At 40.7% G+C, this 24424-nt stretch overlaps 2 protein-coding genes across 2 annotated transcripts; both read right to left on the minus strand.

The window, feature by feature from the left end:
• Positions 1–19522: 19522 nt before the first annotated feature.
• LOC129250534 (uncharacterized) lies at positions 19523–21382 on the minus strand. The gene has a single exon (XM_054890153.1). The coding sequence runs from the start codon at positions 21380–21382 to the stop codon at positions 19523–19525; it is 1860 nt and encodes a 619-aa protein (XP_054746128.1).
• Positions 21383–21554: 172 nt separating this feature from the next.
• LOC129250535 (uncharacterized) lies at positions 21555–22097 on the minus strand. Its single transcript, XM_054890154.1, has one exon. The coding sequence runs from the start codon at positions 22095–22097 to the stop codon at positions 21555–21557; it is 543 nt and encodes a 180-aa protein (XP_054746129.1).
• Positions 22098–24424: the final 2327 nt, after the last annotated feature.

A 24424-nucleotide genomic window follows, 5' to 3' on the forward strand; every position in this document is an offset into this window, starting at 1 on the left:
TGCATCTATTACCGATTGAGGCTTACAGCAAACAATTTAAAACAAACAAGAACTGTTAGATACATTAAAGCGACAGGCCGGTTCAATAAAGACAATGTAGATACCTCTCCCTGGTCGTATCACAATAGGCATACCTACCTAACTGCCCTGATACTAAGAAATAATTATTTATTTATAAAAAATTAAGTTGCAATCTCTCAAACTGCTTCGAAATATTAACACAATTAATATAACTTCGAACGTGTTAGTGCAAACTACCATTGCATCCAGTCTTTTTTGTTCTACTCTTTAAACTTTGCCAAATTTTCATTCAGAATAGATGTTAACTATCGTGTTTCGGCAATCGAAAATTCCACTAATCCGCTCAAATTATTAGGATTAAATCTAGCAGTTAATCCGCTTAGTTGCCTTTAATTCCTGAGATAACTCCGAATTAAGACATTAATCCCCATCAACGCCACCGTCTGCGCAATACCACGCTATAATGCAATTTTCAATAATTAGACAAAAAACAACACATTAATTCTGCTATACCGCAGAAACATCAGGATTCCGATCACAATATTTCGTTGTCGGTTCTAAAACAGGAGCAAGAATCATGTGATCTCGGTATAATGCTGCAGAAAATTAATACTGCCAGTCATCAATCGCAACAATCTAAAATCAGTGTTTGGCTAGCAAGAGATAAAGACCATTTACCACTAGATACTGATTGACGACAGTTCCTCCCTCCGATGAAGAAGCTACGAACGATGAGCAAAAATTTAAACGTGAAGAGACTACCAGAAATGTCAGTACCTGCATAAAATGAGTAGATGAAAATAAACTTGAGTTGGACAGCTAGACTATTCGTAGACTGTTCGCCAAATTTGTGCTGCATATTTCAGGGCACAGGAATAGTGCTTCAGATATTGAACAAAACCCAATCCAACAGCTTTTACCTATATTTATCTTTTTATTTTGATATATGAGGATGTATATATAAGACTTGGTTATTTACAGTGCACGAACAAGTATTAAGTGATAAAATTCAAAATCAAATTCTTAAATCTATCGTTTATCAAATAATGGCACTAAATTTAAAACCAAAAAGTTAATTTTAAAACTAAACTTAAAGCTCAAAATTAGATAAGAGATTTTTCATTACATTTGATTTAGTACAAAAACAACAAACCCATCTAGTGAAAACGTAAGGAGATAAAGCGTCAATCTCATATGTATGTAAGTCTAGAAATTACACTCTATAGCCGCCCTATCCCACACCAAGCACAAAACTCATCGCATACCAATTGTTTTAACTACTGCGCTTAAAACTTTGCATAAGAAAAGTATCTAATACTAGCAAACCCGGCCCCCTTCGCTGGGCACACTAAAATAGAATAGATATGGTTTAGAACAAAAAATATATGGTTTTCATATTATTTATTTCTTTATTCTTTATTCAAGCGCTTTGGCATAAACAATATTTTTTGTTTTTCTATTTGTTTTTGAGTAAATATAAAATATAAATTGAAAATCAGGAAAAAGGAAGATTGTTTTTAAATTTCAAATCAACGCATATGAATAAACAATCGTCTTTTTTCCTGATCATCCATGCATTTTTCGTTTCAATTTATATGTTTTATTAAGCATTGGAGCTTTTTTAACCATTATCCATTTATTTTTCAAAAAAAAAAACGAAACAAATTTTTTTTCCACGAACACATAATTTCATTCGGATTTCACATTAAATTCTCAAATTTCGTAAGAAATTATTCACTGTTCCAAAATCCACTCCAAAAAAATTCACAAACAATTTTTACATGTTGCACTTACGTGTTTTCCTTATGGCATCCAAATCAGAAAGAAATATTGACACATTGTAACTCACACTGTAAATTTGACAGTTCAGTTCCGCCCCAAGCGTTAAAAAAGTAAGCAACATTATGACTGGCTGAAAAGAACGCTGTACCCGTTGCCACTACTCCGAATTACAACCAAACTTTACGAAACCCATTTTCAATACTTACTTAACAATGTGTGTAAGTTTGGTTTAATTCGGTTCAAAGACACGGCGGGTTCACGTTTTGGCATATATTTCGAGACCCTAGTCATCAATAGGTATGAAAATTACCCCGTATTAAAGCACTTATCAACAGCTTTCGTTTGATACCCATATTGTACATACACAACCAAAGGTTATCCGGGTCCACGTTTTGACCTATATCTCGAGACCCCAGTCACGTAGCGGCATGAAAAATACTCTGTACTAAAGCATTCACCAACAGCTTCAATTTGATATCCATATTGTACAAATACATTCTAGGGTCCACGTTTTGGTCTCTATCTCGAGACCCTAGTCACGGAGCGGATGGAAATACTCTGAACTAAAGCATTCACCAACAGCTTCCATTTGATACCCATATTGTACATACACATCCAAAGGTTACCCGGGTCCACGTTTTGACCTATATCTCGAGCCCTATCCACCAATAGGTATCCAAACTATACGGAAACCATCTTCAATACCTCCTTAACAATGTGTGTAAGTTTGGTTTAATTCGGTGCAAAGACACGGCGGGTCCACGTTTTGGCATATATTTCCAGACCTCAGTCATCAATAGGTATGAAAATTACCCCGTATTAAAGCACTTATCAACAGCTTTCATTTGATACCCATATTGTACATACACAACCAAAGGTTACCCGGGTCCACGTTTTGACCTATATCTCGAGACCCCAGTCACGGAGCGGCATGAAAAATACTCTGTACTAAAGCATTCACCAGCAGCTTCAATTTGATATCCATATTGTACAAACACATTCTAGGGTCCACGTTTTGGTCTCTATCTCGAGACCCTAGTCACGGAGCGGATGGAAATACTCTGAACTAAAGCACTCACCAACAGCTTCCATTTGATACCCATATTGTACATACACATCCGAAGGTTACCCGGGTCCACGTTTTGACCTATATCTCGAGCCCTATCTACCAATAGGTATCCAAACTATACGGAAACCATCTTCAATACCTTCTTAACAATGTGTGTAAGTTTGGTTTAATTCGGTGCAAAGACACGGCGGGTCCACGTTTTGGCATATATTTCCAGACCTTAGTCATCAATAGGTATGAAAATTACCCCGTATTAAAGCACTTATCAACAGCTTTCATTTGATACCCATATTGTACAAACACAACCAAAGGTTACCCGGGTCCACGTTTTGACCTATATCTCGAGCCCTATCCACCAATAGGTATCCAAACTATACGGAAACCATCTTCAATACCTCCTTAACAATGTGTGTAAGTTTGGTTTAATTCGGTTCAAAGACACGGCGGGTCCACGTTTTGGCATATATTTCCAGACCTTAGTCATCAATAGCTATGAAAATTACCCCGTATTAAAGCACTTATCAACAGCTTTCATTTGATACCCATATTGTACATACACAACCAAAGGTTACCCGGGTCCACGTTTTGGTCTCTATCTCGAGACCCTAGTCACGGAGCGGCATGAAAAATACTCTGAACTAAAGCATTCACCGACGGCTTCCATTTGATACCCATATTGTATATACACATCCGAAGGTTACTCGGGTCCACGTTTTGACCTATATCTCGAGCCCTATCCACCAATAGGTATCCAAGCTATACGGAAACCATCTTCAATACCTTCTTAATATTGTGTGTAAGTTTGGTTTAATTCGGTGCAGACACGGCCGGTTAGCGAACACACACAAAAAGTTGACTTTATTTTATATATAAGATTTTTTTCAGTTTGTGTCCGAAAAATCCAAATATCTTACGGAACCCTATTTTTTTCCAAAATAAAATGTAATCCATGTTACTCTTGGATAATGTAGTTTTCGAATGGTGAAAGAATTTTTAAAATCGGTCCAGTAGTTTTTGAGCCTATTCGTTACAAACAAACAAACAAAGTTTTCCTCTTTATAATATTAGTATAGAAAAATATAAGATTAATTTCGTAATTGTCACGTACTCAGTAGATCATAACAATAGCATAGAAAATGTTCATTAGTAGAAAACCTAAGCCAAGTTTTTGGGGCACGCTTTTAGGCACATAAGTTAAATTACTTGATATGCGAGGAGTTTTGTCATCAGGGTGGGTAAAAAGCGGTGACAGAAATTATCAAAAAATGCGAAACTTGTTTTTGCATCAAACCATCCAATACCGCTAAAAAACGGTTTACCACCCTATTTAAATACCAATTAAAAAGCTCACCATATCAATTCATTTCACTATAATCTATAGGTATAACTAAAATAACAGCTACTATATAATACGTGTGAATTTGGAGTTGTTTATTTATATTATTATTGTATAGGGCTTAGCACTGCGACCTGAAAGATTCCTCTTCTTGGATTATTATTATTATTATTAGAAGGCCATTACGCACTGTGACCAGAGCTGATCTATTGTGAAAGGCCTATTTTGTAACCCTAGAGTTTTAGCACAGTTTTGGGTTTGTTGTTCCAAAGATTGCATGGAGATACTACGATACCACCAAGGTGGTGGAGTCTTTGTCTGCCCAACGCAGGACATTCACAAAGCACATGTTCTGAGCTTTCTATGTCCATTTCGCAAAAGCGGCAGACATTGGTCTCGGATAGACCAATATTGTTTAGATGGTACCTCAGGCTGCAGTGATCTGTAAGGTATCCGGTTAAAAGACCTCATGTCCTTCATGTCCCGGAATCCAACATAGTGTTACTGTGTTGAGGTTTCCTAACGTGTTTAGGAGGTTTAGGCAATCATTTACCAGTTTAGACGTGATAGTTGTTGATAGAAGGGCTTTTAGAGCCGCTTGGCTATCTGAAAGTATGTAGATGTGAGTACCTCTCATTTTCCTTCTAAGGCATTCTCTCACACATATTTCAATGGCATGTATTTCTGCCTGGAATATTGTTGGGTAGGATCCCATCGGAATCGATTTTTTGAATTTGGGCCCATTGATTCCTGCCCCTGTTCTACCATTTTCCAAATTGGACCCATCAGTAAACCATAGCTGGGAGCCAGGTTTGAAAGTGATAGAGTTAGTTCTCCAGTCTATTCGTTCATTGATTATAACTTGGAAGTTCCTGAAGAGTATTGGTTTGGGTGATAGTATATCATCCCTATGAAGAATGGGACTATGTAGGAAGTCTTCTAAGATCTTTAAATGTCCTTTCATATCCCCACTTTTAAGTTCAGATATACCTTTTAGTCTTAAGGCACTCGAGCTAGCTTCCCTTTCATTTAGAATTGGAAGCGGTGGTATGTTCAGGAGCACACCCAATGCATCCGTGGGACATGTTTTCATAGCCACTGTAATACCAACACATACCAGGCGATGCAGTTTGCTTAATTCGTTTGCCGCCTTTCCCTGCTTGACCTTGGGCCACCATGCTAAGGATGCATAAGTGACTATGGGTTTTACAACTGTGGTGAATGTCCAGAAGGTCATTCTAGGGCTTAGTCCCCATGTCTTACTAAAAAGCCTTGTACAGGCAAAGAATGCCCTTGTGGCTTTTGAAGTAACTCTCTCAATATGGGAGTTCCACGTAAGCGTTTTGTCAAGACTAACGCCAAGATAGTTCGCTTCTATCGAGAGTTCAAGTGTTGTTCCATTAAGGGTCGGACATTTGAGATTTATGTTCCTTCTCCTAGTAAACGGTACAAGTGTTGTTTTGGATGGGTTGATGGAGAGCCCTTTTTCCGTGCACCATTTGTTTATTATTGTAAGGGCTTGCTGCATGCGATCCGAAATGGTTTCCTCATGCCAGCCTAATACATAAACTTCTAGGTCATCAGCGTAACCCTGAGTGTGAAATCCTAGGTTATTCAGTTTGTGCAGAAGTTCATCTATGACTAGAGTCCACAAAAGAGGAGAAAGTACGCCACCTTGAGGGCAACCTCTTGTGGCTTTAATAGATTTGATTGTTCCTCCTAGTTCGGTGCTGATCGTCCTAGATTTCAGCATGAATATTATCCATCTAGTGATGGGTTCAGGTACCTCCTTTAGATATAGGGCATTATAGATTGCCTCATAGGAGGTGTTATCAAAAGCTCCTAATATGTCAATAAATGCACATAGAGCTATCTGTTTGGACTCAATAGCCTTTTCAATAACTGTTACCAGGCTGTGTATTGCAATCTCAGTGGATTTTCCCTGTTGATAGGAAAATTGAAGTCGATGCAGTGGGAGTTTAGCTAGATTGTATTCCCTAATATACTGATGAACTATCTTTTCCATTGTTTTGAGGAAAAATGAGCTGAGACTAATTGGTCTGTATGATTTAGGCAATTGTTCGGGTTTTTTCCCTACCTTTGGAATAAATACAACCTTAACCTCAGCCCATTTTGTAGGCAAATATCCTAGCAGTAAGCTTGCTTTGTATAGTCTGGTCAAATTAGGGATAATATGGTGTGCACCCTGCTGTAAAAGACAGGGGAATATCTCATCAGGACCAGGAGATTTGTATGGGCTGAATGTTGGCATCGCCCATTGTACCCGCTTTTCATGAAATAGCTTATTTGCTAGTTTTAAGTTCTCAGCACTCGCAGATGTAGTAGTTTCTGCCGGTACAGAGATCTCGTCTAGCACAAGTGATCCAAGGAAGTGAGTGTCCAGCAGAAGTTGACTGGTTTCCTCGGGACTCCTTGTGTAACTTCCGTCTGGCTTTTTCAGGGTACTAACGCCGTTTGAGTTATCTTTTAGTAGGCCTTTTTGGATACGAATAGCATCCGGAAGACTACAAATCTTTTCACAGTGATTCCTCCAAGTAGCCCTTTTAGATTTCCTCAATTCCTTATTGTAGTTGGTTAGGGCTGTTGAGTAGGAGGACCAGTCCCCCATTGCTTTAGCTCTATTCCATAGGGTTCTTGTTTCTTTACGCAGGTTGGAAAGTGTACTATTCCACCAAGGAACATTTCTTTGTGGCTTTTTCACTTTTACTGGGCAACTTTCGTGAAACGCAGATATTATGTTTGAATGTAGTTCGTTCGATTCGAACTCAAGCTCAGATATAAGCTGAATGTGACGCTTAGAGCAGTTAACACTTTGTTCTAAATAGAAGTGAAAGTAGTCCCAGTTAGTTTTTCTGGGGTTTCTGTAAATTGTCATTTGTGGTTCGGCTGCACCTATATCGAATCTAATATGTCTGTGATCCGACATAGATGTTTCCTCTGACACATGCCAATTTGAGACTTCGGACAAAACATTATGGCTAGAGAGAGTGATGTCAAGGACTTCACTTCTGATTGCATTAATGAATGTAGGTTCGTTGCCTCGGTTTAGGAGAGATATATTATACCTAAGTAGAAATTCAATAAGGTACTCACCTCTTGGATTGATGTTTGTGCTTCCCCACGCTGTGTGGTGCGCGTTTGCATCACAGCAGAGGATCCACCGGAGACGTTTTTGCTGACAATATTCCACCAGGGCTATAACCTCCCTTGTTGGAGCAGTAACCTCATCTCCTGGAAGATAGGCGGAGGCAAGTACTACCTCATGCTCACCTTTGCTCGTTGGCACTTTTACCCAAATGGCCACCAGGTCTTCTGTAATGAACTGTGATATTGGGATAAAGGTTAGTTGATTATTTATTATCAACGCCGCTCTGGGACGGTCTTTGTTGGCAGCATATATCAACTTAGCGTTTGTGCTCTGGAGTCCCAGAATGACTCCTTTACGTACCCATGGTTCTTGAATGAAAGCTACATCCAAGAGTTCTTGGTTAAATCTCCTCGTAAGCACGTCCGAGGCTGCTTTTGCGTGATGGAGATTTATTTGAAGGCATCCGAGTTGCCTTCTGGTGTTGTAAGGTTTTCGCTTAGGCCAGGTCATCTAGTGAACCTTCGTTTGGCAATGGCTGCCTTTTTCTTGCCTCGGTTGCTTTTCAGCAGGACTGCTTTCTCAGCGGACATCTGATCCCCTCTTCGATCCTTGTTGTGGCTGTGCGCTTTTTTATCAGCCTGCAGAGGGGGTCGCATGCGAATACCCTCGGCCACGTTATGGCGCCATGTGCCGGATGTTGTTGGCTTTTCTGCCTCGTGTCTGGAGCAGCTGGCCTTATTGTCCTGGGCTATTGAAGCCGTTGGAGTCAAAGTTCCCGCTTCCTCAGAGCTTTATTTCGGCGAGGGGTCAGAGTCCTTTTCGGTAACCTTAGGCGGATCAATCGGGCCTTTAGATTTTGGCCGAAGTTGGGTTTTACCGAACCCGTAGTTCAGCCAGTTGTTGGAAGTCTTTATGACTTCTGCGGAGATTGAGTCGATAGCAATAGTAATTTCTACCACAGTACCCTTGCGCACTCTGTTGAGCACCCGCCAGTCATTAGTGTTGAGGCGCTCGTTTTGGCCGTCAAGGAGGCTAATAATATCCTCAGTTGAGGTGCTGTCCAATTCTGGAAAGTGACCAACGAAGATTTGTGGGCGCGGTATGTCCGCCTCCTGCACAATCTTCAGCTGTGCATCTTTCCACGGCTTCAGGTTAGGAACTACTTCCTTTAGCCAATTAGCCGTATCATCGCAGCCACATGATATAACTATATATCCTGGGCGAAAGGTGCAGCTATTAAATTTGGGCTTTGCAGCACCAGGCTGCTTTTTCCTTATCGCCTCCAGGATAGCATGTTGTATGGCCGTTAGTCTTTCCGTCGACCATACTGTAGTGGGATAGTCAGGAGGAATTATTCCCAACTTCGTGCTACACGCCGCGTCTTTGTAAGACATTTTTGTTGAGTCTACCTTGACTTCTGGATTAGGCACTGCTGCCTTTGGTCCTTCCGTTTCGGTAGTCTCTTCTGCCTTTTTTCCAACGCTAGAGCTCCCCTGTAAATTGGCACGCTTAGGGGAGCTTTGCTTTGGCGTGGTGCTGCTGGAGCGTTGTCGCTTCAGATCAGCTGGTTTTTGAGCCAACTCTCTTGCCTCGTCAATGCTGTGACCTTTTCTCAGGAAGTACTTTAGGCGCTTTCTGGCGGCACCGCAAAGCCGCACCTTGTCTTCGTCCTTTCTTCCTGAGTCACGAGTGGGAGAAGATAATAGTTTCTCCTCTTCCTCTGGTGATATGGTAGAAGCTTTGCCATCTGGCCCCAGGGCCATGTCGTCAACTTCCATATCCGTGGTTTCGCTGACAGTTGGAGGGCATTGTTTGCCCTTAGCTGCTTGCGATGTTGTTGGTAATTCGGCACAGTTTACCGAAAGGTCGTTATCGACCTGGTTTATACTAGGCACTCCTGCCTTTTTTAATAAATTGTTTGACTCTGCCATGTGGTCCCACGAGTGAAGGGGAAGGGAAGGTCGAGCCACGACAGTGCCCCGGTGTCGCGGTAAGGCTAATTACAACCAGAGGGCGCCCGATATCTGGAGGTCACCGTTATAAGACACACTTACGTAGTGCCATTCATCCTATAGGCACGGTTCGAATTACACCTAGGATTACGGGTTTTTTCGAGTTATGCCTCTCTAGATCCGCCATTTTTGGTTAAAAGCAGGGGCACCTCGTGCAGGAGTGGCATTCTACCACAATGGTCGGTCTTTAGGCTACTGGCACAATTGCCATACGCCTCTGTGTGCATTCCCCCAAGAAGCAACGTACACTTCACCCCCCCTCTTGGATTTAGAGTATTCCTTCAAATTCATCCTCCTTTTCTTTAATGTAAATAACGTAAGACAAATTAACATCAAGGATTTAGGTTGAACTGGGCCCTTCTTTGCTGCTTTAGGAATGAATACAGTCCTCCATATCCTTACTCAAGTGCGATACTTTTTCTAGAATTTCTGGTAAGTGGCAGGCCTATGATTATATGGAGTTAATATCTTGTAAATGGATGTCCAACTTGGCAAGGAGGCTACACCGAAGAAATTCCAAGCCCGAAGACCGCATACCAAATAACGGAGTAGCATCCCATCTAATGCTTCGTAAAACTGGGTGCTGACAATGGCGCCAGAAGATCGTAAAGTAGCGCTACGCTAACATCAAGAAAATTGATTTTCGACGATCAGCCTACTGTATGATATTGGTCTAAAAGAAAAGCTCAATTCTTGCTTAATATGCGGTCTAGTTTTCCAGATGGTAATGTTGAACGGCTCTCACGTTCTTACTGATGCCATGAACGTGTGAAGCTATTTAATTAAACAGGTAATTTTGCCACATAAAATCTTAACAGAGTGTTTAAACGTTCCTCTACATACCAATTGCGACTTTTTCTATATCCTGTCACAAATTCAGCTTTGTTGTGCATCTAAATTAAATTAGATGTGCAATAATCGCCGCGTCAGCGTTCCTGCGCATCTTTTAGGTCACTTTTGCCGTTGACTTATAGGGCTGTCACAATGGGTCATTTGTGTCTATTGCGGCAACGTATTTGACCGACGTGGCGTGTACAACGTACTGTGGTACCGCAATTAAAGTGTTGCCGCATATAGACAAATAAGCAGCAGATGTTCTTTTCGTCAAAGCAAGTACCATATTTCGTTGTGCATAAAAAGGTTTTTGTGGGTTGTGAAATTTATTATATTATTAATGCTTATTGCAGCGCAACGATCATAACTTCGAGATCTGGACGCATATTCACTTTGCAGAACAACTTTGTTAATCCTAGTCTTTTCTCTATTCTTTCAAAATTTTATTGGAAAGATAATGGTGCATTTGAATTGTCGCAATTTATTTAAATTCCATTTATTTTGTGCATTTAATTTGAAATAATAAAAAACACCATCGGTAAAAATTTGAGCGATACACAATTGTTCTTTATTAAACAGTTGTTATTTTCGACTCAAACACACATAATCTATTTTGCTGTCAGTCAAATTCGTTGCTGTAAGGGACGGAACGGACCGATTATTCACTGCTGACGCAGCCGCTGTCACCTCTGCCGCTTTTCTATTCACTGCATTAGGTGTAATGGTGTCAGCACTCACCGACGTTATCATAGTTCCTTTCCGTTGTCTGTAGGATATGCAAAATTGAGCCTGTGGATAACAGCTGCTTTCCTTTGGTTACATATTTACACAATACATCGATTTCAGTGGGTTTGTGCTTCGAGGTATCGATACAATGTTGTCATTGATATTTTTGCATACACACTTTTACACACGAACGCGTTATCATTTATGTACAAATGGTTCATTTATCTATAATTAACATTATTCAACATTGTTGGTGATTTTTCATTTTCATGGGGTTCTCATTAGTTTCATCGTGTCAGCTAACACGGGTGTACGTTTACGTTGATGAGTGTGAACACCATAATTGTTCTTGTGACATCTTTGGAAAGCTTTGCAAAGCGATGGAAGTAAATGCCACCTGTTCGCGCAGGTTTTCGAGTGCGCAGCGGGAAAGGCAATACTAAACATGCGCCTCTCATTATCAAGTTGCACTTCCCACTTGATCGATATCTACTATTGAAAGCTGCTGCCAAATTTTACAAAACTGAAAAGAGATGTTTTCAACTGCGTCACATAAGAGGCATAACTGATGCGAATGTTTACGTATATACGTATTGTCTTACCAAAGGCAATCGAGAAGTTATGCAGTTTGCGACAAAACTTAAAAGGCAAAAACGTTCATCATCTGCCTATTCTTAGAGAAGCGATGTACAGGGTGGCGCACGAATCGTGCTACAAAAACAAAACGTAATAACTTTTTTTCTGTGTGAGTAATCGGCTTTTTTTTTTATTTTGCAGATTAGTATTTAGATTTACAAAAAATAGAGGCTTGGGATACCGAAAAGAGGATTTGGATAGTGCAGCGGTACCATGCTTTGCAGTCCATCATTTCCGTCCAAAGGGAATTTAGGCGGGAGTTTGGCGGCACTCCCTCGAGCAGATGGACCATTATGAGGCTGGTGAACATGTTTGCTGAATCTGGAAACATCGCACGCAGACCGTACCATCGAGATCCCCATGTTCGGGTCGAAGCCACAATCGCGGCTGTAGCATCGTCAATTCAGGCAAATCCAAGAGTTTCGACTCGTAACTTGTCGGCGCAAATTGGAGTTAGCAGACGGTCATTGCAGCGGATAGTTCATGATGACTTAAACTTGTTTCCGTACAAAGTTCAAATCACAAGCAAATTAAACCCTCTGGATTTGCCTATTCGCCTGGAATTTTGCCAAAAAATTATTGAAATGGCCGAAGAAGACAACAACTTCATAAATTGCTTGTTTATGTCTGATGAGGCCCATTTTGATCTAAACGGCAATGTAAACAAGCAAAATTGCCGTATATGGAGTCAATCAAATCCGCAAATACTCCATGAGATGGAACTGCACCCAGAACGAGTCACAGTGTGGTGCGCAGTTTCATCAAGGTGCATTGTCGGGCCATACTTCTTCGAAGAAAACGGTGTAAGAGCGACTGTAAATGGGGACCGTTATTTAAACATGTTGAAGGAGTTTTTTTATCCAGAACTGCGGCGAAGACGTATCCCTTTTAACAGCATTTGGTTCCAGCAAGATGGAGCAACTGCACATATAGCCAGACCGGTTATGGAGGAGCTCCAACGAAAATTTAGAAATAAATTGATATCCAGAAATTCCACTTTCCGCCGGCCCCCAAGGTCACCTGACCTCACTGCACCAGATTTTTTTTTATGGGGTTATCTCAAACAAGAGGTGTATAAAACAAAACCAAGTAATTTGACTGAATTGAAGCAGTCCATCACAACAATAATTGAGGCGATCCCGACTTCAACCCTTCAGTGCGCAATGAACAATTTTCTCATCAGGTGTCGCATATGCGTGAATGAGAATGGAGGTCATTTACGTTCTATTATTTTCAAAACTAATTAGTTACATAAAATAAAATTGAATTATCTATACAATAAAAAAACAAATAGTTAAATACATTGATTAGAAAAAAAGTTATTACGTTTTGTTTTTGTAGCACGATTCGTGCGCCACCCTGTACTTATGCGCATTCTGGTAGCGCAGTTGTCAAGGTACTTACCAAAGATTCATTTGTATCTATATTAGAAAGCAACAAGTGACTACTTTGTTTTGAGTACTTCATTTGTATCTTATTATTTAGCTTATTAAAAATAAAGTGTATCCTCTTCTATTATATTATTTCTCCCTTCCTTTCTTGTTCTCTTCTTTGCTTCTTTTGCCAATGATGAGTAAAGATAAATACTTTTCCAAGGGAAAAGATACCACTTTTATTGTAATTCGCGTTCTAAGTAAGTAAGTAAGTAAAATGTGGATTAAAACTATGCAATCTAAATTCTGAAAGTCTGCTATCTAAAACTAGGTATACTTTTCAGTTTTCTGATGTACGAGGTGTGTTCGAAAAATAAGGTGAATTTTCATGTTTCTTAAGTTTTTCAAAGTAGTCACTCTCAGATATAATAAAATTGCGCCAGCGTTCTTTCCAATCCTAGATGCAGTTCTGATATGAACTTTTTGGTATGTTCTTGAGCTCTCTCAGCGATTCGGTTTTTATCTCCTCAATCGTCGCAAAACGCCGTCTCTTCATGGGTCTCTTCAATCTTGGGAACAGGAAAAAGTCGGAGGGAGCTAAATCTGATGAATACGGTGGAAGAGGCATGATAACGGTGTTGTTTTACGCAAACGGCGTATTACTTCAAGGTATTACTCCGTATTTATCGTACGACCTTGTGGTAGGAACTCCTGATGCACTACGTCATGGTAATTGAAGAAAACAGTGAGCAAAACCTTGTCATTTGAACGAATTCGGCGTACTTTTTTGGTATTGGCTCTCCAGGACTCTTCCATTGGGACGATTGAGGTTTGGTTTCGATGTCATAACTATATACCCATGATTCGTGACCAATTATGATCCTTTTAAGATCCTTTTTGGTCAAAATTAAGCAATTTTGGAACAAACTTCGCTGCCACATGCCTAATGCCGAAATTTCCGAAAAGATTGCATGGCATGAACCAACCGATATGCCAACATCCTCAGCAACTTCTTCAATTGTAATTCGACGATTCTCCATAATCATTTTCTTCACTTTCTCAACATTTTCATCGATTGTTGATGTGCTGAGGCGTTAAGAGCGAGCGTCGTCATTTACATCATTTCGACCTTCTGTGAAAAGTTTGTACCACTTTTTTTGAGCACTTAATTCCATTTTTTACACAAAATTTGATGCAACTTCTTTGGTCAATATTTTCAAAAGCAGAAAATCGCCGAAGACGCAAAACACTTGTCGTTATTTATACCTTTCACAAACAAACTAAACGTGCTATATGGCTAACCGTGAACATATCTTCAAGACGAGTGTACGACCATAAACAAACAAAATTATAATCGAAAGTCAAATGTACATAGCCCGCGAAGTTTGAAAATTCACCTTTTTTCTAACACTCGTCGTAGATGTTGCGGGTCTATCTGAAACATGGCTTTCTACGTTGCTTAACGACGATTCGTTTTGTGTTAATGGTTACAAAATTTTTCGTTTAGTTAGAGCCAAGCGTGGTGGTGGAGTTGCAGTGTTTGTCAAAAATAGTTGTACTTTTTCCCTTAAGTGTAATTCAGAAACTGCCAACTTAATAGAATACCTTTTCATTGAAAAAACATGTAAGTATGATAAAATCCTTATTGCTTGGGTATATATGTATGTAGTATACGCGCCATTTGTTGCTTTCATTGAAAACTTGTCTCTCAATTATAAAAACATTGTTATAAGTAGCAGGGGATTTAACAGCGACCTGCTATGTGAACGTAAGTTTGCGGTAGCCATGCAAAACTTGGGCTTATTCCCGGCAAATGGCTCAGTGCCTACACACTTCACGCAAACCAGTAGCTCTTTGCTAGACATAATTTTTGTTAGTGATACCGCAAAATTCTGCTATTTGACCAGCTTTCTGTACCAAATTTTTCAAAGCATGATTTAATTTTTGACTTTCCATTGACCTATGACTACATGTTACCTGTATTCATATCGTGACGTATCAACAACTAAAAATCTAGGAATGAGCAAATTAACTTCATTGAAGAAAACGTTAGCTCGCTCTTTGACCGGTTTGTGTCAGTTATATATTGTACAAATCAGTTAATGATAAAAAACGGCCATATTAAACACATGGCAAATCTCTGAGTGTTTTTCTGCTGTGAGAAAGCTCTTTATAAAAAACTATCTGCCGTTAGGAGGCGGCATAAAACTGTAGAGTCTTTCATTTGTGGAAAAACATCAAGATGCACACCACAAATGGAGGAAAAGCTCAGCCAATTCCTACCAAAGGATGTAAGCACCAATTACACCGCGGTACACACATTCTGTCCTATGATCCAAATATACTTTTTCGGAAAGGGGATAAAAAATTAAAATACACGTGTATCGGCGATTTTATATTTAGTGACAAACGGCTTAAATAGCACCAGTTCCGGACATTGTGCAAGTCGGTTTGCATCTTTTCAGAGTCACTAACACTGTTAATCACCGCAAATATTTTAAGATCATCAGCATACAACAAGTGTTCAGCAAAAGAAAAGCAAGAACCAATATCGTTAATAAAGAGTATAATGAGAAGGGGTCCTAGAATACTTCCCTGTGGGACACCAGAGGACACCACAGGATGTCGTATTATCAACGGCTACAACGCAGTGCCTGTTGGACAAATATGATTTGACCCACGACAAAAACGTGGAGTGTATACCCAATGATGCCAGCTTCGACAAAAGTATTCGGTGCGATACTTTGTCAAACGTTTTAGAGAAGTCTATATTAGTTGTATCAACTTGAGATCTGTTCTGGAAGGCTGAAATGCAGTTATCATTGAAAATAGACAAATTAGTGACAGTGAAGCGACTTCCAACGAAGCCATGCTGGTTGGTAGATATTAGGTCTTTGGCAGCAAAATATAACTTATCATCCACTGTTATCTCAAAAAGTTTTAAGAGAGACGAAAGCTTCGAAACCGGCCACTAATTGCCAACATCGTTTTTATTTCCACTCTTAAATATAGGCCTAACGGAAGTAAATTTCCAGTCGTCAACAAAGATACCGGAGGACAACGATTATTAAATATAATTGTAAGAGGCTCAGCGAGACACAAGCAGCTCTTCAGCAAGATGCCCGAAAGGCCATCCGAGTCAGTTTTCGGTGTAGGCTTGAGCTTCATAATACCCTTGACGACATCAGTAACAGATAGGCACAATGTCCCAAAATTAAGAGGTGAAAAACTATTAGAGAGCAAACTAGAATCGAAGTCTAAGTCGGGTTCAAAATTAGAGCAAAAAAGGTCGGCAAATAAATTGGCAAACAGTTAAACTCTTTTAAATGGCATTGAAATTTTTAGTAGTGCATTGGGTCTCCAGACCTTTTATACAGTTTAGAAAATTTGTTTTTTAGATGCCTAAGCCGTTTGGTATGCCAAGGTGTCTTATATACTTTCTTATGATAAATAGGAATGTGCTTTAAACACAGCTCAGAAACCTTAGCTTAAAAAAATGAAAACAAGAGGTAACATCATTGTCGTGGAAGGTATTATCCCAGTCAATACTTAATAAAATTTCATTAAAAATTGAGAAGTCGCATGAGTTGTAGTTGAATTGGATGTTAGGCTCATCGGATACCTCAGAAAATTCATAAAATTCCAACTCAACAGAAAGAGGAACATGATGTTTATCAGTTAAAGATATGGGACCGAGGATACAAACATGACTGTCACTAGCTATGCTTGATGCTAATGTCACAACATTGTCAGTGTTAAGAGTCGGAAGACTGATTTGTCTTGACTTCGAATTCACTTTATTTCGCTAGTGTATTTTTTCTAATGGTATGTACATAAGTTGAGTAGGACCTTATATAGCAAAAATGTATGTACAAGATGTTACAGTAAATTAGAAACGAATATAAGTAATAGGCAAAATGATTAAAATTAGAGCGCTTAGTTGGTATGTGTGTATGTATGTAATATAAGTATGCATTGAGTGTAAATGACTGTAAGTGACAACAAAACGAAAGAAATTGCAAAGTCAAAGTGCTGGGTTATATTCATTACAGCGCTTCCCAACATCCTCCGCCCGTTGAAAGTTTAAGCTTTCAAGATGATCGTCTAATGGCAACAAGCACAATTTAGTTATAGCTCTTTTGGTGATTCCTCAAGTTGTTTTTAGGGTTGCTACGCGTACTACACTATCTGGTCCAGGGATTATGTCAATAACTCATGCCAAAGGCCAACGAAGCGGCGGCAGATTTTCGTCTTTTATGAGTACTAGAGCACCTTTTTTAAGTCCTTCCCTATGGGTTCGTCATTTGGATCGTTGTTGTAATTGGGTAAGATATTCTGTACTCCACTTCTTCCAAAATATTTGTTGCATGTGAGAAATTCGCTGCCAACGACTGAGCCTGTTAATATTCAGATCAGTGATGTCTGGTTCTACTGTAGCTGTGAAAGGGCCGCCAATCAAAAAATGTCCCGGCGTAAGAACTGCAAGATCATCAGGATGCTCTGTAAGAGGAATAAGAGGCCGTGAATTAATTACTGCTGAGATTTGGCAAACAAGTGTGCGGAGCTCTTCGAAGGACAACCTCGAAGAACAAACGACTCTGTAGAAATGAAATTTCGCTGACTTAACAGCAGCTTCCCAAAGTCCACCAAAATGAGGAGATCTTGGCGGTATAAACTTCCATTCGATTCCATCTTCGACACAATATTTGGCCACTTCACGTTGATGTTCGCTACTCAGAAATAATCGCCTTAGTTCCAGCAGCTCGTTTTTGGCTCCAACAAAGTTTGTTGCGTTATCCGTCCAAATTGTTTTAGGTTTGCCTCGTGTGCTGATGAATCTTTGCAACGCAGCTAGAAACGCGGGTGTCGACAAATCCTTGACGAGTTCAAGATGAACTGCCTTCGTGGCAAAGCATATGAACAAGGCGATGTAGCACTTCAGTGGTTGCCTGTTCCGAATTTCCGACTGATAATAGAACGGGCCACAAAAATCTATTCCTGTAGTAAAAAATGATCTGGCCGCTTTTACTCGTTCCCCCGGTAAATCTGCCATGATTTGTTCCATCAATTTTGGTTTCGCACGAAAACAAATGATGCATTTGTTGATAACCTGTGCCACCGTTTTCCGACCACCTATTGGCCAATATTGTAAACGAATCGTTGCAAGCAATGCCTGAGGACCTACATGTAGATATTTTAAATGGAAATAACTAATCATAGATGTTGTAAGAGGATGATGTTTTGGCATTATAATAGGATGTCGCGAATCAAAATCTAAGTTTGTGTTCTTGAGACGGCCACCAACTCTCAGAAGCCCAACCGGGTCCAGAAAAGGTGATAAAGAAAACAATGCACTTTTAGAGGAAATTGTTGCTTTTCTTTGAAGTGAGGTATACTCAGCTGAAAAGTGTACCATTTGTATCATGCGAATTAAGAAGTATGTTCCATTCTGAATGTGACTAGGCGTTAAATGATCTGAGATATCCTTCTTCACAAACTTGTAAACGTAACCGTAGATGCGTTGCATAGATGCAAAAGAATTTACGTATTTGCAGTTGATTGACATATCAGAAGCAGAGCGCGTAGTTAGCAAAAAGGTTTTGCGTATTTCGGGAAGCTCTTGAGTTCGAACGCAGCATTTAGGCCACTCATTGTGCGGATTAGACAAAAACGGCGGTCCATGTTTCCACAACGAAGAATTTAGTAATTCTGTTGGTGTGGCTCCGCGTGATAATATATCAGCAGGGTTTACAGCTGTTGGGACATAACGCCACTCCATACCATCTGTGAGATTTTGAATATTGTTAATGCGATTAGCTACGAATACGTTGAACCGGGATGAGTCCTCCTTCAACCATGAGAGCACTATACTGGAGTCTGACCAACAATAAAACATACAGCTGAAGATATTAAGTTGAGCGATGGAGTGCACTAACTGAGCAAGCAAATAGGCAGCACACAGCTCGAGCTTTGGCACAGTGAGAGATTTAATCGGAGCAACTCGCGACTTTGAGCAAAGCAGATTTATGCATACGCTCTTACCATTGCTAGCACTTATGTAAACACACGTACCATATGCAGACAAACTGGCGTCACAAAAGGCATGACGTTCCAACGATGCATTCCTTTTAGCGATGAAGCGGGGAAATGTCAAATGTTTGACATCGTTGAATTGGCTGCATAGGTTCTCCCAACTTGTTTCATGAGACATCGGTAAACTTTCGTCCCAGTCAAGTTTTTCCATCCATAGACGCTGAAGAAATATTTTTGCCTTTAATACAAATGGGCCGACTAAGCCGAGCGGATCATACAAACGGGCAATAATGGAAAGTGCAGAGCGTTTCGTTATTTTTGTTGGTTTCTGAAATGGGGTAAATGCAAAGAAAAATAAATCATGATCTGTGTTCCATTGCAACCCTAGTGCCTTTGTTATGTTGCTGCCGTCGTCAAACCTTAGAAGTTTTTCCCTATCAGCTAGAGGAATCTGCGCTATTACAGCTTGATCATTGGAGCACCACTTTCGTATTTTGAAGTTACCCTTTGCAAGTAGCTGCGAAGTTTGCCCCATTATTTCAATTGCCTCCTCAGCAGTATCGGATCCAGTGATCATGTCATCAACATATATTAAAAATCCCGCAGTACTATCTGAGCACCAAGGGGGTAAGATTCGGCTTCATCGTTAGCCAGCTGGTGCATAGCTCTAATAGCTAAGAATGATGCTGGTCGTGTTCCATAAGTGACAGTCTCTAATTTGTAGGTCTTAACATCTTCCATCGGGTTTTCCCTCCAAAGTATGCACTGAAGATAGTCATCTGGTGAGGTGATGCGTACGCAGCGGTACATTTTGCATATGTCACCTGTTAATGCGATGGGCCTTGACCTAAAACGTATTAAAGTTTCTGCAAGTTTTGGTTGAATTGTTGGACCTGTCATAAGAATTTCATTCAGAGAGTAGTTACTTGTTGTAGAAGCTGAACCATCGAATACTACCCGTAATTTCGTTGTTGTGCTATCTTCTTTAAAAACGCAGTGATGAGGAAGATAATATGTTGGTACATTGGGGAGAGCATCCACAAGAGTCATGTGCTTTAAATCGAGATATTCTCGCATGAACGCTGAATACTGTAATCTTACGTTGTCGTTTCGCTGCAAGCGTCGTTCTAGAGAGATTAATCGGCGTAAAGCATATTGATATGAGTCACCAAGCATATTTGGACTCAGTTTGACAGGAAGACGGACTGAGTACTCGCCAGTACCCAAACGGCGATGGTTTGTTTGGAAATGTATTTCACAATCTAGTTCTTCTTTTGTTACCTTCGTGGTTCCTTCGAGACAATTTTCTGTTTCCCAAAAACTGCGGACCATTTGATCAAGTGATCCATGTGGTTCGTTGCTTTCGACGAGTTTGGATGACACCGCGCACGAAGAGCTGATGTTGCAGCGTTGTTTACCGCCAGAGACGATCCACCCGAGACGTGTCTTTTGCAAAATGAGTGTTCGTTCCTTAAGACGTATTTGGCCGACACACAACAAGTCAAAAAATATGCCGGCTCCAATTAAGAGGTCAATCCTACGAGAAGTAGTAAATGATGGATCGGCCAATTTTATGTTCTTAGGTATGACCCATTGCGATATGCTGAAAGTGGTGGTTGGTCGCTGCTCAGTAATGGTGGGAATTATTGACGCCGTAATAGTGTTTGTGTAATCGCTGTGAATAGATTTAAAAATAATATTGATTGTGTACTCAACTGTTGTATCTGAGTCTCCAATTCCCGAAACTGCTACTGGGAACTTCGATTTCTTCAATTGTAGTTGGTTGGATAACCTGCTCGTAGCGAAATTTAGTTGCGAAGCTGAGTCTAAAATAGCACGACAGGGGATAAAACATCCAACACTGTTTTTTACAAACACCGTTGCGGTAGCTAGTAGTACGGATTCGTTTAGTTTAATGCTTGAGTGCTCGTTTGATATGCATGGAGGCGCCATGGAAACCAAAGATGCTGCTGATCCTGGTTGAGGAAACTTTTCTGCCAATGAGGCATTTTGGAAGGGTTGCTCTGGAATATCCTTATGTAAAAGAGTGTGATGAGCACCTTTACAACGAAAACAGTGAATGGATTTGCATTGTTGTACTCGATGTCCAAGCTTAAGACAGTTCAAGCAAAGTTCAGCATTTTTTGCCTCTTTCCAGCGCTCGCTTGGGGAGAGTTTCGCAAATGACGGGCAAGTATAAATGAGGTGATCAAGGTGTTTGCAAAACACACATGACCTTTGCGCAGGCTTCGAGACCACAAAAGACTTGTTGCGATTCACATATTTGCTCACCTGTTTAGTTGGAGTCTTACCGAGCGTAGCAAACGCAACATTCTCCAGAGTTTGACACCTTTTTTCTAGGAACAACGCCATGCCTTCCCAAGTGGGTAGCTCATTGGATGACACTTTTTCCTCCCACATGTTTTGAGTAGTGGAGTCAAGTTTCTGCATAACGATGTGTATCAGCAAGCTGTCGGCCAATTGTTCTATGCTGCCTAAAGTCTGTAATGCACGAATATGTGACAAAAATTTATCCGTTAACCGCCGGAGATTTGTTGCCACCTTTCCTTCGACACTTTCTAGTCCAAACAACTCACGGATATGTGCCTGAAAAATTAAACGCTTATCGGTTATTTAGTAATTCAAGAGCTTTATCATAGTTAGATTCGCGAATTTCTAAGGACTTGATGGTGTCCAACGCGGCATCTGCAAGGCATGAGCGGAGATGTTGGAGTTTTTCCACTTTAGTTAATTCAGCTTCTCGGTCAATTATGGTGCGAAACATGGAGAAAAATTGTGGCCAATCTGAGTAGTTGCCTCTAAACGTTGGCAACTTCAGTTCCGGTAAACAAGATTTTGGTTGCTTTAGAACAACCACAGATTGCGAGTCCTGAGGCGAAAAATTGCGTGTGGTTGAATGTAAATGGCTATCTAAGCGGTTGGACTGTAGCTCGCGAGTGATGGCGCCTTTGACTGAAAGAAATATGTTCAAGAACTGCTGTCGAGCATCAGTATCCAATTCGTCAGGATCTTCTTCTTCCAGGCGGTTTTGTGTGAGCTTAAAATTACTCCGTATGTTGTCTACCAGTTCCAGTTTTAAAGTGAGATCTACATGATCCAGTGAGCGTAGGGCTTCGGTTGTTGCGAGACGATGTATGGATTCCATTTGCCTAAAAATAGCTTCACTTTTCCTTTTCAGGAACCATCCTGGTCGTGCGGATAGAGAGTCTTCATTCCTTGACATTTTCACAGTGCCTTTGATAGCGATTACAAAAATTCCCAACTGTATGCGGTATACAGTACTAAGTTAGCGGTAGGATGGCGTGAGTTTACAGCCGCAAAAGTAAATGCAAGTCCCGTAGGCCAAGGTTTTTTTTTTTTTTTTTCGGGATGACGCCCATGAAGAGGAAACTCTCATGAGTATTGCTATACCGGCATAGCAGTATGCACGACTTGTAGCCTCACAGCTACACCTACGTACTAAATACCTCTCCACTCTACCACTCTCCCCGCGGAACTAACCAGGAAGGAATTACCTCACGGGGCTGGTTAGCTCATAGGCTGCTAGTTACTTCGTCTACGAACCTCCGCGCGTCTTAGATCATTGTGGATATATTTTGCATGCGCGCAGATTCGCTTCCAGTTATCGCTCGATTTTAGCATAAAATCTATAATATTTTCTCCGTTTAAAATACCACAAGTTTCGGGGGCATAGCGTGGGCATTGGAACAAGACGTGATCAGCGTCTTCTTCCCTATCCGTGCAGATTGGGCAGTTTGGGGAACTGTCATGGCCGAATCTATGGAGGTATTTTCGAAATACTCCGTGCCCTGAAAGAAATTGGGTTAGGTGGAAGTTTGTTTCCCCATGCTTCCTTTCTAACCACGTCGTAAGGATGGGTATTAGCCCATGCGTCCATCTACCTTTCGGTGATCTGTTCCACCGGTCTTGCCAGTGGGCGATCGAACGACGTCTTTCTTCCTCTGCAATAGTTTTACGACTTGCTCTACTGTCGTGTTCAGATAGCCTTATGTACACTCTCTGCATTTCTTTCGCCAAGATGTCCACGGGGACTAGCCCTGCTATAACGAAGGAAGCATCATCCGAAATTGTACGGAAGCCGCAGATAGTTCGCAAAGCGCTTAGCCGATAGACGGCTGTCAGTTTTTTTGTGAAGCTATTTAAGTTCAGTGCATCAGCCCAGATCGGTGCGGCATACAAAAGAACCGAGCTGACTACCCTGCTATATAGCATTCTTTTGCTGTGGCTAGGTCCGCCATTGTTTGGCATGATTCGCGACAGGCAGGCCTGCACACTCGATGCCTTCTTTACAGCGTACTCCAGGTGTGTTTTGAAGTTTAAACGGCTGTCAACCATCACTCCTAGGTATTTTATAGCAGGTTTTGAAGTAATGGTTACAGACCCAACATTTACACTTATAGTTTCTACTATCTTCCTGCTGCTTATTAGAACTACATCGGTCTTATGCTCAGCTAATTCCAGCTTCATAGACCTTAGCCAAGTCTTGATCCTGCTTACTGATTCGCTTGCGATCCTCTCAATTTCGTGGATATGTTTTGCTACCATTACCACCGCGATGTCATCCGCGAATCCAATGACTTTAGTTCTGGGGGGCATATTCAGTCTTAGAACCCCGTCGTACATTAGGTTCCATAGCAGTGGGCCCAGAAATGATCCTTGAGGAACCCCTGCTGATACGATATACTCCTCAACGCCTTTGTCACTTCTATACCTCAGTTTACGGTCCCTGAAATAGCTCTCAATTATTTTGATTATATAACTAGGCGACCCTATTTTTGCGAGGGTTTCTAGTATACGCTGCCAACTAGCTGTGTTAAAAGCATTTCTAACGTCCAGAGTTACCACAGCGCAGTATTCTTTTTTCCCGCCGCGCCATCTCTTGCCTTAATGGCTTCTGTTGCTAAATCTACCACGCATTTGATAGCATCCACTGTTGAGCGGGATTTTCTGAAGCCAAACTGGTAAGTGGATAGAATACCTTTGTCTTCAGCGAAAGACGACAGCCTGTCGCAAATAATTCTCTCCAGAATTTTCCCCATTGTGTCTAGTAGACATATTGGTCGGTAAGACTCGGACTCGCCAGGCTTTTTGTTGCCCTTGGGTAAAAGCACAAGTGTTTGCTTCTTCCACCTCTTTGGGAAAGTACCGTAGGCCAAGGTAGCTGACCGTGTATGCAACGGTTATGCAGGTGAATGTACTTAAGATGAGCAACAACGTTTGCTTACTAGTTTTTGTTTTTTTTTTGTTTTTGTTTTGTTTGTACGACGTATCAAATGTATGATCACGTCGGGGTCACCAATGTTAAGAGTCGGAAGACTGATTTGTCTTGACTTCGAATTCACTTTATTTCGCTAGTGTATTTTTTCTAATGGTATGTACATAAGTTGAGTAGGACCTTATATAGCAAAAATGTATGTACAAGATGTTACAGTAAATTAGAAACGAATATAA

Source organism: Anastrepha obliqua, chromosome 6 (assembly GCF_027943255.1).
Source record: "Anastrepha obliqua isolate idAnaObli1 chromosome 6, idAnaObli1_1.0, whole genome shotgun sequence".
In the NCBI taxonomy this organism is placed as follows: Eukaryota; Metazoa; Arthropoda; class Insecta; order Diptera; family Tephritidae; genus Anastrepha; species Anastrepha obliqua.